This window comes from Pseudocercospora fijiensis (assembly GCF_000340215.1).
Source record: "Pseudocercospora fijiensis CIRAD86 unplaced genomic scaffold MYCFIscaffold_6, whole genome shotgun sequence".
Taxonomy (NCBI): Eukaryota; Fungi; Ascomycota; class Dothideomycetes; order Mycosphaerellales; family Mycosphaerellaceae; genus Pseudocercospora; species Pseudocercospora fijiensis.
The window spans coordinates 3,774,974-3,797,067 of record NW_006921537.1 but is presented as its reverse complement, the minus strand read 5'-3'; the positions used below and the strand labels follow the sequence as shown (position 1 = coordinate 3,797,067).

Here is a 22,094-nt window from a genome sequence, read left to right as displayed (position 1 = left end):
TGTGCCGGCTTTTGATTGTGTACGAATTCGTCGTGGAGGAGTCTCCTACCGTAGGAATTGCGAACAAAGTTTCCTGCAAGCCAGCCACCGAACTCTGCGATCAACCTCACCTCTTCATCATCAACACAGCAAACAATACCATCCAGGCCGAACCTAAAGAGATTTCACGAACACTGCAGTCCTTACAGCATTCGATCGGAATGCAGAGGACGACGCTCGTCAGATCCAATGGCTGAAGCGGAATGCCAACCGCGACAAGGATTGAAACTTGGCCTGGACATCCCAGCAATTGGGCACGAACGCGCGCCACACTTGGAACCTCGCCTTTGACGCAACATGACGTTCATTCTTCCGTGTTACACGAAAGTAACATTGTTGCGAAACCTCGTGACGATGATATTCTCGCCAGATATTGACCCAGAGGGATCAACGTAAACCTGGATATCGGTGCCAATTTCTCATCGCCTAACCCTCTCTCTTAGTTTCTTGCTTTCCACTTCTTCCAGGACACCAGTACAATATGTCGAAGCTTAATGAATTGAAGAAACAGCAGGCTGACCTCCAAGGTACGTCGACAACGAGCTATCTGTGGCGCGGCCTGCCCGTCGCAGCTGGAGCTGCAGCTTTGGGCTACTACTATTTGAGTATGTTGTCTGGTCGTGCGATTCAAGTGCGCAGAAACGGTCTTGTGGCGTGCCAAAGCTGTGGCTCTCCTGTGTGAATCACTACTATGAGACTTTCAAAGAGCCGCTTAGGGCACCAGGCTGATAATGCTCGAAAGATGGTATGAACAAGATCAGCATGGTATACAGGGAGCTACCAAAGAAGCCACCACCCAAGACGACTCCAGCGAAGGCACCGGCAAAGGCCACAGCACCAGTTAAAGCACCATCTCAGCCCGCAAAGCAGCCTGCCACATCTACACCAGCTAAAAAGCCAGCCACGACACCAGCGAAGCCCGCTGTCGGATCTACGCCTGTGAAAAAGCCTATGCCTGCTGCGTCAAAGACTATAGCGAATGATGAGGCTCCTACGCCTAAAAAGACACCCGTAAAGACACCCGTGAAAACGCCGGCGAAGACGCCTGCGAAACCTGTAGCGAAGACTTCGGCTACAGGAAATGCATCCCCGGCTCCCATCAAGAAGCCACTGCCTCCAGCAGTCAGTCCCCAGAATACTGCAAATCAAGCGACTGCAGGCGCGAAATCACCAAGCATAGCTTCGAGCAAAGCGCAATCAGTGACGGGAGGCACTTCGACGCCAGCAAGGCGAAAACCTATTCCACCTGCTGTGTTGCCCCAGACCAAAAAGACTCCAGCGAAACCCGCTCCGAATACAGCAGAGAAAACGGTGGGAGGGGTAACGAATACCGCACAGAAAGCCACCGGTGCAGCGACAGGCACAGTACAGAAGACAGCGAACACCGGTGTAGGAGCGACAAACAAAATCGTAGACACAGCCGGAAGTGGAGTCAACTCAGGCCTTGGTGCCGCTACAGGTACGTCCAACGACCTACCCATGCGTATGGACTTCAGCGGGCAAGACCCGAGCTTCATAGAGAGATGTCTCCCATCGTGGCTCACAAGTCGATGGAAAGCCGCAGATGAAGCATCACGAAAACGCTGATATTTGCGATCAGGCACTCTTGACAAAGCTTCTGGTGGTCGCGCGGCACCAGTCACTAAGAAAGTCAGTCAGCTCGGCACAGGCGCTACGAAGACTGTCAGCGATGCAACGAGGAATGTAGGACAGACTGGGACGAATACTGTGGGAAATGTGAAGAAGACGGGAGATGATGCTGTGAGCAATCTAAGTCAGACTGTTACGAATACTGGAGGGGCGATTGGGAGGAAGGATTTGCCTGGGGTTGGAAAAGCTGTTGCGAAAGGTGAGGGGAAATCACAGATTAAAAGTTCTGATCGCAAGCCACTGACTAGAATGGAATCAGGCACCGGTAAAACCGTGTCCGGAGTTGGTCAAGGTGTCGGAGGCACTGTCAAGGGCGTCGGCTATGGAGTTGACGGCACGCTTAGCGGCGTTGGTAAAGGAGTCAATGCTACCATTGGCGGACCAGTCGGTAATGCTGTGAGCAACACGACTGGCGGTCTCGGGAAGACAGTAAGTGGGACTACATCTGGACTCGGGTCGACAATTGGGGACACAACTTCAGGTATCGGCAACTACGATATCAGCAAGACCGTTGGCGGCGCCACGGGAGGCGTTGGGAAAACAGTCGGCGGAGCGGGAGCTGGTCTCGGTAAGACTGTAGAAGGAGCAGGCAAGAGTACTGTGGGCTATGTTCCAGGGCGAGTGGGAGGGACTCTGGAAGGTGTTACGACTGGACTGGGAGGTACTGTGACCGAAGCTACCGGTAAAATACATACAATTGCATATGCTTGGTAAGAGATAGCTAACGCATGCTAGGTGGGATCGGCGAAGGCGTGGGAAAACTAGGCAAAGGCGATGTCATTGGCTCAGTTGGCTCGATTGGAGGCGGTGTTGCAAAGGGTGTCGGGTCTCTTGGAAGTGGCGTCTGGTCTGGCGTCAGTGGTAAGAATAGGCAAAAGCAGAAGCCTGCTGAGGTGGTCGAGGAGACGACGGACGATGCTCAAGACGAGGCTGAAGAGAAGGTCGATGAAGCTCAGCAGGAATCTGTTGCTGGCAAGAACAGTTTCTTTTGATGAAAGACACGCTCTGGAACGGCGTGCGTATGAGCAGACGGCGACTATGATCGACTCAAAACTCGCGAGGGCCCAGATACGTTGTAGTGCGTGCACTATTTTTGATTCTGCTTACTCATAATTTGATGCGGCTCTGTGTGAATCTCGATTGAAATTCACCCCGCTGCCCATGACGAAAGGCAGACGCGTTTGCCTCGTGCTGTGCCGTGCCTGAAGCTCGACTTCTCCTACACCAACCATTCTTTTGTGCTTTATTACATTGCACGACTTCGATATCATGGCGTCGTGTCCTCATACAGAGTCGATACGAGCTCCGCGCCCAAACGAATCAGTCTACCGCGAAGACTGCACCCTCTGCTTCGACAGCATCGACGACCCCGCTGGTCTCGATGTTTGCCTTCACTGCTTCAACGGCGGTTGTGCTGGTGAGCGACAACACTCCGCCTTGCATGCCAAGCAATTCGATCATCCTATCGCAGTCAACATACAACGAACCCGCAAGCGAAAGCTACGAGACGACAATGAGCCACCAGAGAAGATCAGCAAGCTAGAGATCAAGGCTGAGACGGAAGAAGATCGCTATGATACCAAGACTGAAGTGAAGTGCTTCCAGTGCAATGTCAGCGATCTTGTCAAGGACGGCAAAGTTGGCGAGGTGGTTCAGAGCGTGTTGAAGGCCAATACCTTCTCCCAGCAAGAAGAGGTCAAGGCGTGGGAGCTGGAGCTACAGCCTTGCCAACACACTTACTTGCTAGACCAGGAACCTTCTCGGCAGATTCCGAGTGGAGATCTTGGTCACTGCAACAAGTGTGATCTCAAAGAGAACCTGTGGTTATGCCTGACGTGTGGCAATCTGGGTTGCGGAAGAAAGCAGTACGGCGGCGCTGGACCTGCTGGAAATGGTCATCAGCTCGAGCACGCAACAGAAACCAAGCACCCTGTAGCAGTCAAGCTAGGCAGTCTCACTGCGGAAGGCAACGCCGACATCTACTGCTATGCTTGCGACGACGAGAAGCAAGATCCCAAGCTACCAGAACACTTGCTTCACTGGGGCATCAACATCAAGGACAGAGTGAAGACGGAGAAGAGCTTGATTGAGGCACAACTAGAACACAACCTGAGCTACGACTTCTCCATGACAGATGCAGAGGGCAGACAACTGAAGCCACTATTTGGTGCTGGCCTAACAGGCTTGAAGAATCTGGGCAACAGCTGCTACCTCGCTTCGGTCTTGCAGGCACTCTTCGCAAATCCAGAATTCGAGAAGAGATATTACAGGCCTGCCGAGGACTTGCCCAAGATTACAAACCCAGCCGAAGACATCGAAGTTCAGTTGCGGAAGCTGGCAGATGGACTGCTCTCTGGCAGGTACAGCAAGCCAGATTCCGACATTGCTCCCTCCGACGACCCCGACCAGAAGCCGCACCAGAAGGGCATAGCACCAGCCATGCTGAAGGATCTCATTGGTAAAGGTCACGCCGAGTTCAGCACCATGCGACAGCAAGATTCATTCGAGCTCCTGCTTCACATCCTCAAGCTCATCTCAAGATCTCAAGCTTCTGCTCAGGGCGATTACAAGGACGTGTCAGATCCCGTCGACTCCTTCCGCTTCTACATGGAACAGAAGCTGCAGTGCTTACAGTGCAAGAAAGTCCGATACCGACAAGACGAGATGGAGAACATTTCCGTTGCCGTGCCGATCAAGAAACTGCCGAAATCGGAGGACACCGCCATGAGCAATGGTGCTGCTCAGGATGGCAAAACAGAAGATGAAAAAGAGCAATTCGAGGCCGTCACTCTCAAGCAGTGCCTGGATGACTTTACCGCTGCTGAGATCGTTGAGTTGACGTGCTCAGGCTGTGGTAATAAGGGCTTCTCCAAGCAATCCTTGTTCAAGACCTTCCCAACAGTGTTAGCAGTCAACGCCCGTCGCTTCGAGCTCGTCAACTGGGTACCCACAAAACAAGATGTTCCAGTCATCGTTGGTGACGAAGTATTCGATATGGAGGCCTATCGCAGCAAGGGCAAGCAGGCGGACGAAGAGGAGCTACCCGAAGAACAAGATGCTGCTGGTGGAGCGAGCAATAAATTCGTGCCGAATGAGATGGCATTAGAGATGCTGATGGGCATGGGCTTTCCACGTGTGCGTTGCGAGAAAGCACTCAAAGCTACCGGAAACTCAGATGCGGAGGTCGCTACTGGCTGGCTCTTTGAACACATGGAAGATCCCGACATTGACGTACCACTTGAGGAGCCTGCCGCTGCTGGAGGAAGTTCTGCCGTGGATCCTGACATGATCGAGACCCTTGGCGGAATGGGCTTCTCTGCTCCTCAGGCTCGGCAAGCTTTGAAGGAGACCGGCGGCGACATGGAGCGCGCCGTTGACTGGCTCTTCTCACATCCGGAGGCGACTGGCGACTTTGGCGAAGATGAGTCGGCAACGAACGGCGCTGCCACTGATACCAAGGTCATCGAGGACAACAAGCCTGCACTGTTCTCCCTGAAGAGTATCGTCTGCCACAAGGGTAGCAGCATTCATGCGGGTCATTACGTGGCGTTCATCAAGAAGAAGGAGGGCTGGGTTCTTTTCAACGATGAGAAGGTTTGTTTGGGAGGTGATGTCGATGAGATGAAAAAGTTTGCCTACATCTACTTCTTCCGCCGCGAGGCATAGAGTCTTGTTGAGCCAGTGCTCCGAGATCTGTCGATTAGCGAGGTGTTTGGTGGTAGTAGTGGTTGACGAAGGGTGAGAGCTAGATACAGAGCATGAGTATGAGATGAGATGGTATGATAGATGAGATCGAGGACTCAGTTGCGGTCATCAAGACATCTCGAGCTCCGAGGGTCAACGCGCTAAGTCTGCTGACGCTTGCTTAGCTCTCGATTGGCGATGTCCAGTTCCAGAGTTATGGACGATAAATGAACAATCTCGCGCCCTGAATAGAATTGATGAATGAAAAGGCGCGCTTTCCACGCCCAATTGAACGGCAGCTGCCTCACTTCTAACTTCTAATCGCAGAACCTCACTTGCAGCATCTGGACTTCGAGCACAAAAGCGACGCCTCCTGGTCCGACACTTCTATTCCGTTGACACTGCACACCACACCACACCACCGACACATCGGTCAACAACAATCGAACGTTGATCGCAAGCATGGCTGCAGCTACCGCAGTCTTTGGCACAGCTGAGCTGTCGGAGATGATCTTGCTTCACCTTCCAATGCGAGATCTGCTGCGTGTCCAGCGAGTCGACAAGGACATCAATGCGGTCATCAGCGGCTCGAAGGCTTTGCGACGCAAGCTCTTCTTTGAGAGTGCTCCGGGCGGGCCGCTGACGCATTTCTTGAATCGTAATGGGACTATCTCCAGCTACAGTTCCGGCGAGCGGGCCATTTATAAGAAGCGTGTGCGCAATCTGCCCGAAGGCATGGAAGAGGCAATGAAGTTCGATGAGATGTGGCACAAAGGCAAAGACGCGCCAGGTGTGCCAGTGCCAGTCGAACTGAATCCTGTCTTCGCGTATGCCATGCGGGAAGTTGAGAGAGCGATGATGGCTGGCAACTTCACTCAAGCCTCTTTGCCGTCCTCCTGGCGTAGGCCCGAGGCTTCCTGGCGTCGGATGAAGATGACACAGCCTTCTACAGAATTCACGCTATTCATCCAATACTGGAGCGTTCGTGTTTCTAAGACCGTTGCAACGCTTCCCGTGCGTCCTGATACAGATCTGGGCCAGCTTGTGGACACGATATATGAGCGGCCATACATCGACAGCATCAAAAAATCGGTCAAATCATTCATCAAGAGGAAAACTTTGCGGGACATTCATTTCGTACCGGCGTTTTCTTACCTATGGGACTTGGCCAGATGGAAGAGCTAGAGGGACGAAACGGGACTCTGGAAAACAAATCAACTCGGACTCATCAACACCAGACAAGGCTCAACGAGCACCCGCAGACTGTAATTGGCATCGAGAGCACAGGCGAGGATACTGCATATGTCACCAAGGCTCGACGAAAAGGCTTGGGCGCGATCTTATCGAGAATGGGCGGTAGAAAGAAGCGAACTGCAAAAAAGGCAGTAAAAAAATACGAGCCCAAAAGTCAGATCATATCAAGCCACAATAACCTACTACATGTACTGCATCCAAAGATTCAGACCCTCCCTCAATTTTTTTTTTTCAAACCCCTCCCCTTAACCCTCCCCTCACACAACTCCTTCCAACCATTTCGGAAAATCCTCCAATTTCCCACTCTCTACCTGAGGTTTCAAATCCCCCTTTCGCAATGAGCTCTAATAAAACCTCTCTCAAATCTTGAATTTTGTCCCCCATAAGAGAATAAAAAATACTTAAATCTTTTCCCGGATTACCGGTTTTTCATTTTGGATGGAAGTCGAGGCGGAGAGGGTTCGTTCCTACACAGATGAAGTTTTTTTTTCGGCGGGGGCGGACTAAATAGAAGAAATCCAATCCACAAAACGTCAGGATTTTCTATCTTTTTTTTTTATCACAGACATATTTTTTTTTTAAACAAGAAAACAAATCTCACCAATATCAACCGCATGCATCCCCAACCGTCTGTTGTCCCGTCCCGTCCCCACAATCGTATCAATCCTCCCCATCAAATTTTTTTTCCCCCTTTCACCCACTCCAACATCATCCACAACCACAACCGCCCCGAAAGCAACAACAGCAGCAGCATCCAGTCTCTCTCTTGCCGACCGAAGATCTGAAAACGATCACTCGAGCCCCGATCGCTTTGCAGAGTTGCATTCCATTCCATTAATTTGAATCCTAATAAACCTCCGAGGCCGAAAATTGAAGATTGTTTCCTTCGGCGCGCCGGACGATGGCGTGGTAGGCGTCGGTTGAGATTGCGGCGAGGGGAGGAGGGGGGCGGGGTAGGGGTGTTGTTAGTGGGGAAGACAAGGGAGAGAGAGAGAGAGAGAGAGGGTTTTGTAAGATTACCTTTTGGGACGAGCGTTGGTCGATGGGGCGAAGAAGCCGTGTTGACCTACGCCGGAGTGGTGGAGTTGGGGGAGGTCGCGAGAGCATTCTGGAAAGGTTTGTTCTCCGCAGCCGGGTACTGCGACCATGGCGATGATGTCGCGCTATGATGTGTTTTAGTTTTCTCTGAGAGGGGATCATCATGGATGTGCACGTGGCTCAGGTGTACGTACCACTTTGAAGCTTTGATCTGTGACTTTGTCTCCGATGGCGAAGATTTCGCCGCAACCTTCGTGTCCCTAATATATATCAATCTCCTTAGTGGTGCAGCGTTTTGAGCATGGTGTTGATGGTAATACAAAGGTGAACTTTTCTCGAAACCATGGCCTTCTTGGAGATCTATCAACGATCATTGCTTCGTCTGAATGACAGACTCCGGCGGCGAGCATTATTTTGCACAGGAAGCCGGTAGGTGGGACACTGGGGACGGGTATTTCTGCTTGCGTTAGTTTCAAGTGCACAGAGAGAGAGAGAGTGCTGAAAGGAAATGGGCTTATTACAGCTTCGTCAATACCTCTATGCTTTCGCCAAGCGAACATGGTGGCCGGTAAGGCTGAGGCCATGATGAATACGGCTGGGAGGACTTTGATGATCAGGCTGAGAATAATAGGATCCACCGATGCTATGGATACAGCGCGTATTAAAAGGAGACTTTGCGTACCTGCAAGTGCAAGTGCGGAGAAGCTTGACCCACTTGGCAAAGGCTGTTACTGGTTATGCCGAGGGCTGCGAGCTCGGAAGAGAAGCATGGGTAAAGAAGTAAGCTTGAGATGTGTCAAATTCATGGCCTACTCTATACAAACGCCACGTCATCCGTCAAAACGAATTCCGTTCCTTGAAGCTCACTGAACCAGTCTTGTAAATCCAATAGCGATGAATCTGGCAGCATAGCTTTCAGGCCGAATTCATTATTGTTTTTGAATGCGATCAAGATCGAAGCCAGTCTGCTGGTGTCTCGTGTCACGAAGCCGAAATATGACATCCAATCCAAAGAGCCCGGCGTGTATAGTGTTTCTGTTGGACTTTGAGCATAAGCAGCACCGTTGATAGACATGAGCGCCTCGGCGGCTTGCGTCGGAACGGAGCCGTCGCTGCTGCCTTCTCTCGCGGCTGCTTTGCGCAGGCGATCGAAGCCGTTATAGATGACAGTCGCCGAAGCCCACATATTGCACAGCTGCTTGCACAGAAGCACGACAATTTCGAGGTCGGCATTGGCGGCTTCTGAAAGTGCTGGATCTTGAGATGCCGAAAGCAGAGCGACAAAGGTGACACCGCAGTACCAGCTGGTAATAGCCATCAGGAATCGTGTGTCGCCCCTAGCCAGGATGTCACGAAAGATGCGTGCCACGCATGTCGCAGCCATGATGGCCGGTGGTAGTGCTTGGGGTAAGGCATTCGACCCGTATGGGCGTTTGAGATGTAGCACAATCACTGTGCAGAGGTATGGTAGATAAAGCTGGTGTACATCTTTGTTGAACATATGCGTGTGGCTGGCGTCGATTGGTAATACTAGATGGGGCGGTAAAGATTTGCTCCAGGTGATCAGCTCATCGGCAAGAACTCTGGGAAAGGGCGAGGTCACTTTGGGCGTTCTTGAAAGATGTTGTGCGGTTCTCCCGATGGTGGCGCAAAGTCTCACCCAGTATATGAACACTTCAGCTTTGACTCGGTCTGCATCGATCATCTTGGCAGGGAAGTCATTCAGAGTCGGATCTGGCACGCTGCAGTCCCGTGAATCGATGATTGCTGGCTTGCTCTGACAGAGTGCCGTCAGCCTCTCCCTCGCGAAGGCAGTCCACCAGATGCGTCGTCTCAAACCAAGGTCATCAGGCGGTGCGTGCATGGGCGGCGGATCGCGGTGCAGGTTCATCCACTGCGCCTGTCGAATGACAAGAGAAGTCCACCACCACGATGAGTGACGATGTACGGCGGCTGTAGATCTTGGTGCCCACCAGTAGAACAATAGAAGAGCCTTCAAACAGCTGATCAGATTGGGTTCCTCGTCGTCGTAGAACATTCTCCGGGCGCGTTTGTAGTATTCGACGGGGCCATCATGAGGCAGCATGGGAGGGTGAAGGTGACTTGCGGCCAGTGCCAGTGCATTCGACACGAGAGGCGATGCTCCTAGACTGCGATATATGCTGAGCCGGTCGAGGACAGGACACCATGCATAGCAATTTTCAAAGTACGTCTCGGAGAAGATTGGCAATAGATCTGGTGGGATGGCATTGCTGGGAGAATCTATGATGCGTTCCACCTCGGATAGACATTGATTGCGAGCATCATTGTGTAGTTCTTGGCCATAGACTTGCATCAAGCCTGCGTCAATTATTAATGGTCAGCCCATGCCGATCAGGAGAAATGAGGTCACGTGGATGCATGGTCGAGCAGTGCAAGCACCTACCTGTGTCGGGATCGCCGGGATGGTTCTCATTCACGACGACGCGCTCGCGCTCACGGTCCTGCGGTGGTGTAGTCTTCGTCGGTGAATGCTGGAGCGAAGGACGTTGCTGCTGACGCCGAAGCACATCCGGCGCGGCTGTAGCATCAGCACGTGTAGCATCAGCATTCCGTGCGGTCGCTGCCGCTGGTGGAGGCTTGTGATGCCGGTGCTCGACCGCTTGACCGTCGCTAAGGAAGTCGCGGCTGCCTCCAGTGTCTCTGCGTTTGGCGCGCTTGGGCGTGCGCAGTTCACACTCTCTGCCCGAGCCGCTGCAGTACGAACAGCTGTGCAGTCCATCGTTCTTTCGGCTCTGGAGGTCACATCGGATCTTCTTCCGATGGCACAGCTGGAGCGCGAGTCAGCATCACTACAGCCTACGCTCCGCACACGTGCCGATGACTACTGACCGTGCAGACCAGCGCCGCTCTGCGTTTCCGAGGCTGATCCGGCGTGGAGTGCTGCCAATTGTCTGAGATTGGCATGCTCTGCTCGGCGAACGTCTGGCGCGACGCAATGCCACAAAACGGCGATGCCGATGGCCCGACTATAATAGCAGCATCAGGACTTAGCACTCAGGAGGCAAACGCAAAGAGGGGTTTCCCGTTTCCGGCAGAACTGCTGCCGCTCGTTGCCGATGCCGATGCCGATGCCGATGCCGATGCCGATGCCGATGACGTTGCCGCGGTACTGCCGAAACAGGGGACGACACACACGAAGTCAGGTGATCACGCGCCCGCAGCTGGCACAACATCAGCACAGCTTCGTGCAATCAACCACTATGCCTTCGACTGGAGAGCAAGCAAAGCTGGCCATTCCTCCTGGTGACCTGGCCGTTATAGTCAAGCTCATCAATGCCGTCAATTTTGGTCCATCTATCATTTCCCGCTTCATGGCACCTCCACTACCAGGCCTAGACACGTTTCCATCAAATCCATCCCACAGCTTTCTTCTAGAACATCCGTCAGGTCGGAAGCTAGTATGGGATTTGGGCATCCGGAAAGACTACACTAATTACTCGCCGAGCATTGCTGCATACATTCCAACAACGAAGTACACCATACATGTGACGAAGAATGTTAGCGATATCCTGGTAGAGAACGGCGTAGCGTTGGAAGGTATCGAGGCAGTGATTTGGAGCCACTGGCATTGGGATCATATTGGCGATCCATCTACTTTCCCTCCCACTACGGATCTGATAGTGGGGCCAGGATTCAAAGACGCCATGATGCCTGGTGCTCCAGCAAATCCAAACAGTCCGCTCCTGGAGAGCGATTACTCTGGCCGCACATTGCGAGAGATTGTGTTCGAAAAGGGGGCCAGTACACGGATTGGACAGTTTCCGGCCTTCGACTATTTTGGTGACGGCTCGTTCTTTCTTCTAGACAGTCCAGGCCATGCCGTTGGACACTTGTGCGGTCTAGCCAGAACAACAACCACTCCGGAATCCTTCGTCCTGCTCGGCGGCGACATCTGTCACTATGCGGGAGTGCTGCGGCCCTCGAAGCTGATGTCTCTGCCAGCAGACATCCGACCAAATCCGCTACATCCAGAAAGCGAGCTTCCTCTATGCCCTGGCCATTCTTTCGAACAATTGCAAAAATCTAGAGCTCGCACACCCAATGACTCTCTGTACGATCCGATTTTCGGCCATGATATCCCACTTGCAATCAAGACAGTTCAGAAGCTTCAAGAGCTCGACTGTGATGAGCGTATCTTCGTCATCATCGCCCACGATCCCAATGTGAGAGATCTTGTCGACCACTTCCCGAGGGATCTCAACGCTTGGAAGGAAAAAGATTGGGGTGCCAAGGCGAGATGGGCTTTCCTTCGCGATCTCAGAAGGTACTGGGAAGAGCAAGGGATAAGTTGAGGGCTGACAGAAATCTTATTCCTTTGCCATGCATCTCTGGGGGCATCGGAAGTGTAAACCTGAACGGGTTTGGAATCAGTACCTGCATCGGGCACTGATCAATCACGATCATCTTGAGCAGCGAAAAAACCTTTTGCTTCCAGAAAGCGTTTTCTTGCCAAAGAACTTTCGCCATGAATTTGGCAAGCATCGGACGAAGAGATTGCTTTTTCTGCTCGGAGATGGTTTCTACTTATACTTTTGGAGAGCCTCGCCATCGAGCCACTGATCCTTTATGACCCTGAGCTGGACCTCTTGCGTGTTCTTGAAATACCCATCCTGATCGAAGTCATCAAGATCAACATCCATATATCCCTCTCGAGCGACCGCCCTGGGCACTATCATGATTGAACGTCCTGTCATGGGGTCAGCATGCTATGTACGCCGCGTAAGTGAAACCTTCGCGATACTGCTCACCGTTGACAGATCTGTCAGTCGCGATCCGCATCATACAGCTTGCCACATCTTCCACCTCGCCGAAACGAACACCTTGGTCAACTAGGCTCTTCTCGTATTCTGCTGTGCGGATGGCGCTCCGGATGTAGCATGGAGCTACGAAGTTGATCCGCATGCCTTGCTGCCAGCTGTTCCTGCGCACAGTTTTCATAAAGCCCAGGAGACCAGTCTTGGAGACAGTATACTCCCAATTGCCCGGAGAATCGATGTAAGCCACCATGCTTCCTGTCATGATGAAGCATCGATCATGGTCTTCGTCATTTGGCTGCTTGCGGAAGTAATGCGTTGCTAGCTTGAATCCGTAAAGTGTGCCGTTGAGATTCGTCTCGACGATCTTGAGATCAGGCTTGGACGGCGGACCATTCGGATCATCGAGCTTCCACAGACTGTCAATGCTGCTCCTCGATATTCCAGCATTGGCAATGACAATGTCAAGTCTACGCCCTCCAGCTGTGGCCTTTTCGAAGAGCGCAACCTGCGATTCCCACGATCGAATGTCGCAGGCGACGAATTGAGCTTTCCCAGGACCACCCTTGGCATTGATGTCTGCTTCAACTTCGCCGCCTTTCTCAGCATTGACATCGCAGAATGTTACCAACGAGCCTGCAGCGACGAAATGCCGAACAATTGATTCGCCGATCCCATTTGCACCCCCTGTGACAATCACCCCTTTACCCGCTAACTTTGTCTTGTCAACTGGTATGGTATGGTCGATGGGCCCAGAGTATGAGTATTTCTGTACGCTGGGCATTTTCGTCTTTGCTTTTGTTGTTGATCTGAATGTGATACTGATATCTTCAGGGCGGACCACACGATTTGCGAAATGCGCTGTTACTGGCCCGAAACTGTGAGCAAGATACTAATGAAACCCAGTAACACTCTTACTCCTTCAACAAGACCTTGTACCTAGACCTCCGATGCCTCGTGCCAAGCTAGCAGCTTCAGCTGACGCTCGGCTCCGCTCCATGTTTGGGTTCATTACCGGACGATGCCGGTGTCGCCGAATCCTGACTCCCCGCCGGCAATGCTCATTGGTAATGCGGAGTTGGATTCCAGAATGGCTAGCAGATGACAGGGTGGCACCATGGAATCGCAGAGCGCTCCCAACAGTCATCAAGAAAGCGCAAGAGGATTAGTTTCCTCATCTATTCAATCGACTGCTGATTACGAGTTTTGGCAAAAGTTGTCGTAGCCGAGAAATCGCTGAGTGTTTGCGATCATTCCATACCTTATTATCACTTCAGCCTTGATTAAGCTTAAACTAGTCGAGAGACTTCGCAGACTAGTTTGAACCATGGGAAGCATAGGAGAGCCACCGACCGAGCTTGATTATGAGGTCCTAGTCATTGGAGCAGGTTTATCTGGCATCTTCACATTGTATCGTATGCAACAGTTTGGTATCAAAACTATTGCACTAGAAGCTGCATCAGGAGAGGGCGGAACATGGTTCTGGTATGGTCATTCTCGCATGAACACATCTCGCCGCTAATGACGAACGCTAGGAATCGATACCCAGGCGTACAATTCGATTCAGAGAGTGTCAGCTATGGATTTTCAGAGATGTCGCAAGAAGTGCTGGACGAATGGAACTGGACGGAGACATTCGCTCATGGAGACGAGACATTGCGATACGCCCAATTTCTCACAGATAAATTTAACCTCCGACAGTACATGCAGTTCAACACTAGAGTAAAGTCTGCTCGATGGCGAGAAGAATCGAATTCTTGGCTAGTGACAGACCAGTCAGGAAGGACGTACAGGTATCATTATTGCATTATTGTGTAAGAGCTTTTGTTGTCGATGCTGATCGAACGCCAGCACACGATTCATCATCACGGCACTAGGTATCTTGAACGAGCCAACCCTGCCCAATATCCCCGGAATAGAGGACTACCGCGGCGAAGCATTCCACACATCGCGATGGCCTCGTGAATGGACGTTCAAAGACAAGCGTGTCGGGATCATCGGCACTGGTGCAACTGCAATTCAGATCATCCAAGAAATCGTAAAGCCACAGTACGGCATGAAGTCGTTAACAGTCTTCCAACGAACGCCGAATTGGTCTGCGCCACTCCGCAATGAGCCTATCTCGTCGGACGAGATGAAGGTCTACAGAGACAAATATCCAGAAATCTTCGACCAATGTTCGAAATCATACGCCGGATTCCTGCATGTTGCCGATACTCGCAAGACATTAGAAGTACCAGAAGACGAGGTAAAGTTTTCTTCCGATCTTCCTTTGAGAATATAATTCACGAGGCTGACTCGTGCGTTGCAGCGACTGGCCTTCTGGGAACAGCTCTACGCAAAACCAGGCTTCGCCAAATGGCTTGGCAATTTCGCAGACATCAACACCGATCGCGACGCAAACGCAGCATTCAGCGCCTTCATTGCGCAAAAGATTCGTGCACGAGTGCACGACCCCGTCACAGCCGAGAAATTGATCCCCAAAACCCACGGCTTCGGCACAAGAAGAGTCCCGCTGGAGACCCATTACTTCGAAGCCTACAACCAAGAAAATGTCCGCCTCGTCGACGTCGCGCACGAAGCCCCAATCCAACGCATCACGCACACCGGGATTCTGCTCCAAAGCGGCGAACACATCGACCTCGACGCCCTCATCTACGCCACGGGCTTCGACGCCGTCACAGGCCCCATGACCGCCATCGAATGGCAAGGCGTGCACAACACCCAACTCCCCGAAATCTGGTCCCAAGGCCCACGAACCTATCTCGGCCTCTTCGTCCACCGCCTCCCCAACATGATGATGATCCTCGGCCCCCACCAAGCGTTCGGGAACATCCCACGCTCGATCCAATTCGCGGGGACGTGGGTTTCGGAATTCGTGCGGTTTTGCAAGGAACGACATCTTACGCGTGTGGAGTGTCGGGCGGAGAAGGTGGAGGAGTGGACGCAACATGTTTGGGATTGTGCGAAGGGGTTGTTGATGAATGAGGTGGATTCTTGGATGACGGGGGTGAATAGGAATGTCAAGGGGAAGCAGAAGAGGATTGTGGCTAGGTATAGTGGTTCGGGACCCGGGTATCGGAGGAGGTGTTTGGATGTTGCGGAGAATGGGTATCGGGATTTGGATTTGGAGTGAGATGGGTGTGGTTGATGAGGGATGATTTCGGTGTTATGTCGTGATGGATTGGTTTCGAATGATTGTTTCTGTCAACAGCTTTCTGAAGTTCGAGTATCGGCGGCAGGCATACATGTAAGGACTGATGTCGCTCATTTAATGTACCCTAGCATCGATCTTAGGATACTGATCCCAATGCATAGCCTAGCCATTCACTCTCATGCGCTATACTCTGTGGTCAAAAAAGAAAAATATCCCCAACCTACATCAAATCATACCCCTCATTAGCCCCAACCCTCAAACCACCATTCTCCATCGTCTCCTCAATCTTCGGCTCCCGATCCACAACCTCCACATACCAAGACAAATCACTATCGGGCCGCATCTCCCACTCCAAAAACCCATTCCCCATAAACCGAAAAGGATTCCGGCTATTATAAACAACCTCATAATCCTCCATGCGAATCTCTCGCATCAACCGATGAAAAAGCACCGCACTACCCCCAAACAACGCCGTCACCCTCCCATCCACACGATTACGTTTATACCAACTCTTACACGCCCCCGTCCACGCCAAAGTCTTATGCACCTCATCCCCGTACTTGACAAAAGCATCCACGGCCTCAGCCTTCGGGACCACGAATTTTATATCCTCGGTCGAGATTTTTCGGATCATTCGCGCAAAGTAGTCGCCCGTCCAGTTGAGGGATTCGACGAGGCTTCCGTGTCCGCCGAGACAGTTGGGGCCCATCATCATGAAGTAGTTTGGGAAGGAGTCGACGGCGATGGAGAGGTAGGATTCGGGTTCTTCTTTCCATTTTTCGCGCAGGTTGGTGCCGTTTTGGCCGATGAGGGGGTAGCGAGGGCGATGCGAGACGTCGAAGCCTGTGGCGTAGATGATCACGTCGCAGGGGAAAATGTCGCCGTCGGCGGTGAGGATGCCGGTTTCTGTGATTTCGGTTATGGGGCTGTTGGTTAGGGTGCAGTTGGGTTGGGAGAAGGATTCGAGGTAGCCTGGTCCTGGGGTTACTCTTCTGCAGCCGAGTTCCCATTTTGGGATCAGTTTTTCGCAGAGGTCGGGATCGTGGTTGAGCTTTTCTCGCATCTGTTCTGTTGCGAGCTTGACGGCGTTGCTGTTATTCTCGCCTTTTAGGAACTGTGTACTCGTTAGCGATGATCATCAGGTTCACTCGACTTGGACGTACCAGTCGGAAAGCTTTATTGGTTCGGTCGATTATTCCTTTTCGATACTTGTTGTGCTCCACTGGATCTTGCCATCTCTGAATCTCCTCTTCAAGGTATGGAGGATTTGGATCATCGACCTCTCTACCCAAATGTCGTGACGGAGGCAATCGATAGTAGACCCACGCCGGTCCTCTGATGAAGTTCCGTACTGTCGTGCCGGGAAGCTTCTGCATTTGAGGGACGATCTGAATTCCGGAAGAACTATCACAATCGATCAGCTTGTGCTCTCATATTCCATCAACCATTTCACCAGCTCACCCATTCCCTATCACCGCAATACGCTTGTTCGAATAATCAAAGTCATGATCCCACAGAGCCGAATGTGTTGTATGGCCCTTGAATTTGTCTATTCCAGGAATTGATGGCCAAGAGGGATGGGTGAGCACGCCTTGACTCGAGATCAAAACATCACAGAACTCATCCCTTTGCTCACCCTGATGCTCAACAGTAATCTTCCATTCCGCTTTGCTCTCAATCCAATGCGCTCCTACCACTTTGGTATTGAGTTGCACATCGCGATCCAGGTTCCATTTCTTCGCCGTACGTTTGATGTAGTCCTCAATCTCTGCTCCGCTGGAGTAGAATCTCGACCAGTTTGGATTCGGATCGAAGGGAAACGCATAGATATGACTGGGCACATCGCATTGCACACCCGGGTAATCATTCATCAGCCATGTTCCACCCACATCGCTTTTGGCTTCGAAGATCGTATGGTCGACTATATCTCGGAGCTCCGGGAATCGATGCTGGAATTTATGGGCAATCAAAAGTCCAGAGAACCCAGCGCCAATGGTTACAACCCTGATCTTGCGAGGCGTGTACGCATAGTCAGTGTTCAACGGAATCGCGTGGGAGTCGGGTGCAGTCCCGTTGGTCTTGGTCGTCGTACTGTGATGATTCGTGTATATTGGGATCTCTGTCGATACGCCAGTCTGTGGGACCTCCCCATCTGATGCCAGCGATGTCCCAGCTGCGTCTATGAACGGACTCATTCTGCCAACATTCCGATTCTCCAGATCTGTCGCTGTGCAGTTTCATCAACCGTCTTCAGCAGGGGTACTTCTACACTTCAATCGTTGCGAATCTCGGCCGATCTAGGTGTGATGGGTGCGAGTGCCGACATGGATTGTTAGCGATAACGCAAGATCGTATTCGGTCGCGTGGCAAGATCCATCTCACTGGGGGTGGAGGATTGAAGGAGATCGATTCTGTTCAGAGGTATGCCGACGTCGATCAGTGTCCGGTCTCCGCTTGCTTGGCGGCAGTGGTACAGTATCGTCATCTTGGCGTTCGGCATTGTGATGAGCACTCGGCATCTCTGGAGGTGGTGCTCTGCCGGCAATGTTGCTACAGTACTGCTTAACAAAGCAACTTGCGCCTGTACTGCTAATGCCTATCCTTTGCAATCCGACATTCTTCTCGCCTCCCCCCAGATCAGCATTCTTACCGATGCGGACATGAGGAGCAATAAGACAAGGCCGAACGCCTGGGGGACAGTACAGCCGCTACTTCCGAAAGGCTGTAAACCTACAACACTATGCATGGCAGCGGACATATTCACGAGTGCAGAGTGGCATGATGATTGCTGGAAGCGAGTCCAGACGCCGAGTGAGGGCGTGGCCAGGATCTTGGCTTTGGGTACGAGAGCGTTGAGAGCCTGTTCGATGTCTACAGGTAGCTGGGGTGCAGGCCATTACACAAGAAAGCGGTCGAAGTAATAGGGCTATACAGCACCCAAGAATGCAAGCAAGGCTCTTTTGCCTCATCGAGTACATGCCCTGTCCGGACCGCCATACACCTAAAATTAGCCGACATCTGATTGAGCGAGTTGCAGCTACACCTTGTCGCGGAGACTTGATATCTGCGAGGAGTAGTTCAACAAGTCTTATAGTGCGAGAGTGAGACTGTTGCATGACTGACTCCACAAAGCGTAGGGAGAAGGAATTATGGATTCTGCCCCAAAAGTTCACCGAGACATGAAAATCGATGATACATCGACACATGAGAGCGGCAGGCATGTCGAGCAGGCAGATGACGAGGCTGCGAAGGTCCTGAATACATACGATGGCTCGCTACACTGGACCGATGCTGAAGAGCGCAAGCTTAGACGCAAGCTCGACTGGAAACTGATGCCGGTGTTGTGCCTGACATATGGCCTCCAGTACTATGACAAGGCGATGCTCTCACACGCCGCGCTATTCGGACTAATCCCAGAGTTAGATCTTCGCGGGCAGAGATACTCGTATGCGGCTTCGATCTTCTATCTGGGCTTTATCGCTGGCGCGTGAGTCGTGAAGCTCAGATTTCCTGTTTGAAGCTTGCTGAGTGCGATGATTAGATATCCAGCAACAGTTCTTGCGCAGCGGTATCCTATCGAGAGAGTGGCCTCTGCAATCATCATCTTGTGGGGCATCTGTCTCACTTTGACAACGACATGCACAGGTTACAGAAGCCTTTATGCGCAAAGATTCTTCCTTGGCCTGCTTGAAAGTGGAATTAGCCCGATGTTTATGCTCATCGTCGGTTCCTTTTACCGAAAACACGAGCAAGCCTTTCGAATGGTAAGCAGATAGCGACGACTTCGCTCAAGACTAACGGTTTTTGCTTACTTTCATGTAGGGCATCTGGTACAGCCTGACAGGCTATGTCTCCATCGTCTCACCGCTCATCAATTATGGCTGGGGCCATGTCAATGGCTCATTGTCGCAATGGCATTACATGTACTTCTTCGCAGGAGGTAAAAGTACTTCGCCTTAGCCCTTTCATCCGGGAGCTAACAAGTGCAGGCATCACCATTCTTTGGGGAATCATACTGCTCTTCGTACTTCCGCCAGATCCAATTCGCGCAAAGGGGTTCGATTCTCGCGAACGATACATTCTCGTAGCTCGTCTGCGATCGAACAACTCTGGTGTTCGCAACAAAAAGTACAAGATGGGTCAAGTCGTGGAACTGTTGACGGACCTCAAGTTTTGGATACTGTTCCTGATGGCGCTGCTGAGCATGGTGTCGAATGGTGCAATTTCAACATTCGCTCCACTAGTCATCCGGGGCTTCGGTTTCAGCACCCTGAATACTCTGCTGCTTTATATGCCTGCTGGTGCCTATGCCGGCACGATGATGGTCCTTCTTTCGTTCTTGGCGATGAGATTCAAGAACATCCGCACATGGCTGATCTTCAGTGGTCAAATGGGCACCACTTTGGCCGCGGCGCTGCTGTATGGTCTACCATTGAATGAGACCGGTGGTCTTCTATTCGCCGTGTACATATTGCCAAGCACTGGAGCCGCGTATGGAGTACTGATGGGACTGCCGATCGCGAATACCGCAGGACACACCAAGAGAGCATTAGCATCGTCAGGACTATACATCGGGTACTGCTTAGGTATGTCAGCCTTCTGCATAGCCTGCTTCCTAGACATTGCCGAATATATCACCATACTAACGTGAAAATAGGCAACTTCATCGGTCCCCTCGTATTCCTCGAACGAGAAGCACCACAATACGCAACCGGCTTCATCGTAACCTTGATCACGGCAGTAATCTCCGGCTTTCTGGCGCTCGTATATCGCACGATCTGTATCCTGGACAATCGCAAACGTGACAAAGCAGGTTTCGTTGAAGGATTTGACCACGCGTTCGAAGATCCGACTGATAAGGAGGTAAGAAGTGATGTTGCGAAAAATGCCGAGCCTACTGGTTTACTGACATATGTGCAGAACAAGCAGTTCAGATATATTCTCTGAGCCGGGATGGGAATGGGAAAGCTAAATTGCAGTCCATTAGGCAGATTGATTCAGTCCAATATGAAGAGTCTCCGCAAGCGACTTCTTATGCTTGGGCTTGAGTGCCGAGTACTCGCGGCGTGTTGACTTCTCCGTGATGTCCGTTTTGATGCGACTTCTGAACCTGGTGTTGATGATGAATGGCGCTGGCTTGCCGAGTTACGCTTGCTAGTAGTTGTCCGCTTGTGTTTGTTGGGCAATGTAGAAGACTCCCTGTTTGGTGGCACGGCGACAACCCTTGGCCCACCAGGTGCTTGGGTGGAATTCCTTTTACTGGTCCTGGCAGGGCGCCTCGAAGAAGAGATCCTGGTTGACCCCGAATCCAGCACAACGTCGAGGTTTTCTGTGCGGCTCGGAGACCGCCGCCTGAGATTGGCATAATGTGCCTCGTCCAGTAGTTCCCTCGTCTCTTGCCGCTGTGAATTCTCCAACTGACGGCTTTTCCGAGCCTTAGACGGAGAATCTGAATGGAGCTCAGGAGTATAGCTGAGAGCATTGCTGCCAACACTATCCTTTGCATCTAGTGCTTCAAGAAATTGCGATCCAATGAAGGCGCGCACTTTCCGCACCACGCGCGGATTACCTGTGGCAGCCGCTAGCATCAAGGGTGTAATGTCAGTCGTGATTTGGCTGCCGCCTGTCGGAGCACTGCTAGTATCGTTCAAGCTGTCCGTGGTCCGCCGCGAGCACGTCTCAATTGCGCTAATAGGCCGTGCTTGAAGCAAGAGCAAAAGTCCGGTCTTGTCCTTCGCGATCAAAGCCAGATGTAGAGGTAAGCATTTGTACACGATGTGTACTGGATCGTCGCCAAAGCCGCTGGGATTCATGAAGAAAGCCTTCAGCTCTTTATGCAAGTAGCGGCCACCGTCCATCATCTCAATGACCTTTGGCACCACTTCGCATTGAATATCCACCAGACCAGGTCGCGCGCTCAGTAGCATTTCGTAAATTTGCCTTCTAGTGTCTGCTTCTGCATCTCGATGGGTTGGTTTTGACATGGCCGCGCAGTGCAGGACTGTTCCCACGAGTTGACCGGTGGCTTCGAGATCAGACTGAGCAAGTAGAAGCTGCACCAAAGCCAGATTGTGTTGGACTACCGCCAAATGTAGGGCTGTGCCAATACGGAAGCTTGCAGCATTCACATCGCACCCAGCTTGAATGAGTGCCTTCGCAGCAGGCACGGATGATCCAATAACCGCGTAATGTAGAGCTGTGAGGCCGATATCATCGGAATGGTCTATGTCGGCGCCCTCCTCCAAACTTCGCTTAAGGAATTTTACTTGTCCATCTTTGGCGGCATGAAGCAAGTTCTCATTCCTTCTGAGACGACGAGCCGCTTCCTGGGAGTCTGCGGCTCCTGGCTCAGATGTATTATTGTAGACTATGTGGGTTCGTCAGCACTTCCCGTCTCACCTTCCGGAGTCCGTAGAGCTGTACCATTGTGTATACCACCCAGAACGTGTCCAACGTGCTGTTTTACGTGATCTCTT

At 51.8% G+C, this 22,094-nt stretch overlaps 9 protein-coding genes across 9 annotated transcripts; 6 read left to right on the top strand and 3 right to left on the bottom strand.

Annotated features, from left to right (window-relative positions):
• Positions 1-520: 520 nt before the first annotated feature.
• MYCFIDRAFT_81460 (uncharacterized protein) lies at positions 521-2,681 on the top strand (the record flags this gene model as incomplete). The annotated part of the gene is made up of 6 exons (XM_007930403.1): positions 521-566; positions 782-1,498; positions 1,640-1,888; positions 1,949-2,118; positions 2,197-2,371; positions 2,425-2,681. The coding sequence occupies 6 exons, from the start codon at positions 521-523 to the stop codon at positions 2,679-2,681; spliced, it is 1,614 nt and encodes a 537-aa protein (XP_007928594.1).
• A 277-nt stretch (positions 2,682-2,958) lies between these two features.
• MYCFIDRAFT_38646 (uncharacterized protein) lies at positions 2,959-5,355 on the top strand (the record flags this gene model as incomplete). The annotated part of the gene is made up of 1 exon (XM_007929775.1): positions 2,959-5,355. The coding sequence occupies one exon, from the start codon at positions 2,959-2,961 to the stop codon at positions 5,353-5,355; it is 2,397 nt and encodes a 798-aa protein (XP_007927966.1).
• A 480-nt stretch (positions 5,356-5,835) lies between these two features.
• On the top strand, positions 5,836-6,558 carry MYCFIDRAFT_81458 (uncharacterized protein; the record flags this gene model as incomplete). Its single annotated transcript, XM_007930402.1, has 1 exon — positions 5,836-6,558. One exon carries the CDS (start codon positions 5,836-5,838, stop codon positions 6,556-6,558), a length of 723 nt encoding a protein of 240 aa, XP_007928593.1.
• Positions 6,559-8,180: 1,622 nt separating this feature from the next.
• On the bottom strand, positions 8,181-10,000 carry MYCFIDRAFT_155588 (uncharacterized protein; the record flags this gene model as incomplete). Its single annotated transcript, XM_007930401.1, has 1 exon — positions 8,181-10,000. One exon carries the CDS (start codon positions 9,998-10,000, stop codon positions 8,480-8,482), a length of 1,521 nt encoding a protein of 506 aa, XP_007928592.1. The 3' UTR covers positions 8,181-8,479.
• Positions 10,001-10,907: 907 nt separating this feature from the next.
• MYCFIDRAFT_155584 (uncharacterized protein) lies at positions 10,908-12,260 on the top strand (the record flags this gene model as incomplete). Its single annotated transcript, XM_007930400.1, has 1 exon — positions 10,908-12,260. One exon carries the CDS (start codon positions 10,908-10,910, stop codon positions 11,997-11,999), a length of 1,092 nt encoding a protein of 363 aa, XP_007928591.1. The 3' UTR covers positions 12,000-12,260.
• MYCFIDRAFT_139689 (uncharacterized protein) lies at positions 12,228-13,245 on the bottom strand (the record flags this gene model as incomplete). Its single annotated transcript, XM_007930399.1, has 2 exons — positions 12,228-12,394; positions 12,456-13,245. 2 exons carry the CDS (start codon positions 13,243-13,245, stop codon positions 12,228-12,230), a joined length of 957 nt encoding a protein of 318 aa, XP_007928590.1.
• A 543-nt stretch (positions 13,246-13,788) lies between these two features.
• Positions 13,789-15,597, top strand: MYCFIDRAFT_189534 (uncharacterized protein; the record flags this gene model as incomplete). The annotated part of the gene is made up of 4 exons (XM_007930398.1): positions 13,789-13,946; positions 13,997-14,254; positions 14,313-14,709; positions 14,773-15,597. The coding sequence occupies 4 exons, from the start codon at positions 13,789-13,791 to the stop codon at positions 15,595-15,597; spliced, it is 1,638 nt and encodes a 545-aa protein (XP_007928589.1).
• A 241-nt stretch (positions 15,598-15,838) lies between these two features.
• Positions 15,839-17,813, bottom strand: MYCFIDRAFT_38357 (uncharacterized protein; the record flags this gene model as incomplete). Its single annotated transcript, XM_007929756.1, has 3 exons — positions 15,839-16,732; positions 16,782-17,022; positions 17,080-17,813. 3 exons carry the CDS (start codon positions 17,811-17,813, stop codon positions 15,839-15,841), a joined length of 1,869 nt encoding a protein of 622 aa, XP_007927947.1.
• Positions 17,814-18,761: 948 nt separating this feature from the next.
• Positions 18,762-20,645, top strand: MYCFIDRAFT_52082 (uncharacterized protein). The gene is made up of 6 exons (XM_007929812.1): positions 18,762-19,105; positions 19,160-19,382; positions 19,441-19,558; positions 19,608-20,204; positions 20,276-20,481; positions 20,539-20,645. The coding sequence occupies exons 1-6, from the start codon at positions 18,768-18,770 to the stop codon at positions 20,563-20,565; spliced, it is 1,509 nt and encodes a 502-aa protein (XP_007928003.1). The 5' UTR covers positions 18,762-18,767; the 3' UTR covers positions 20,566-20,645.
• Positions 20,646-22,094: the final 1,449 nt, after the last annotated feature.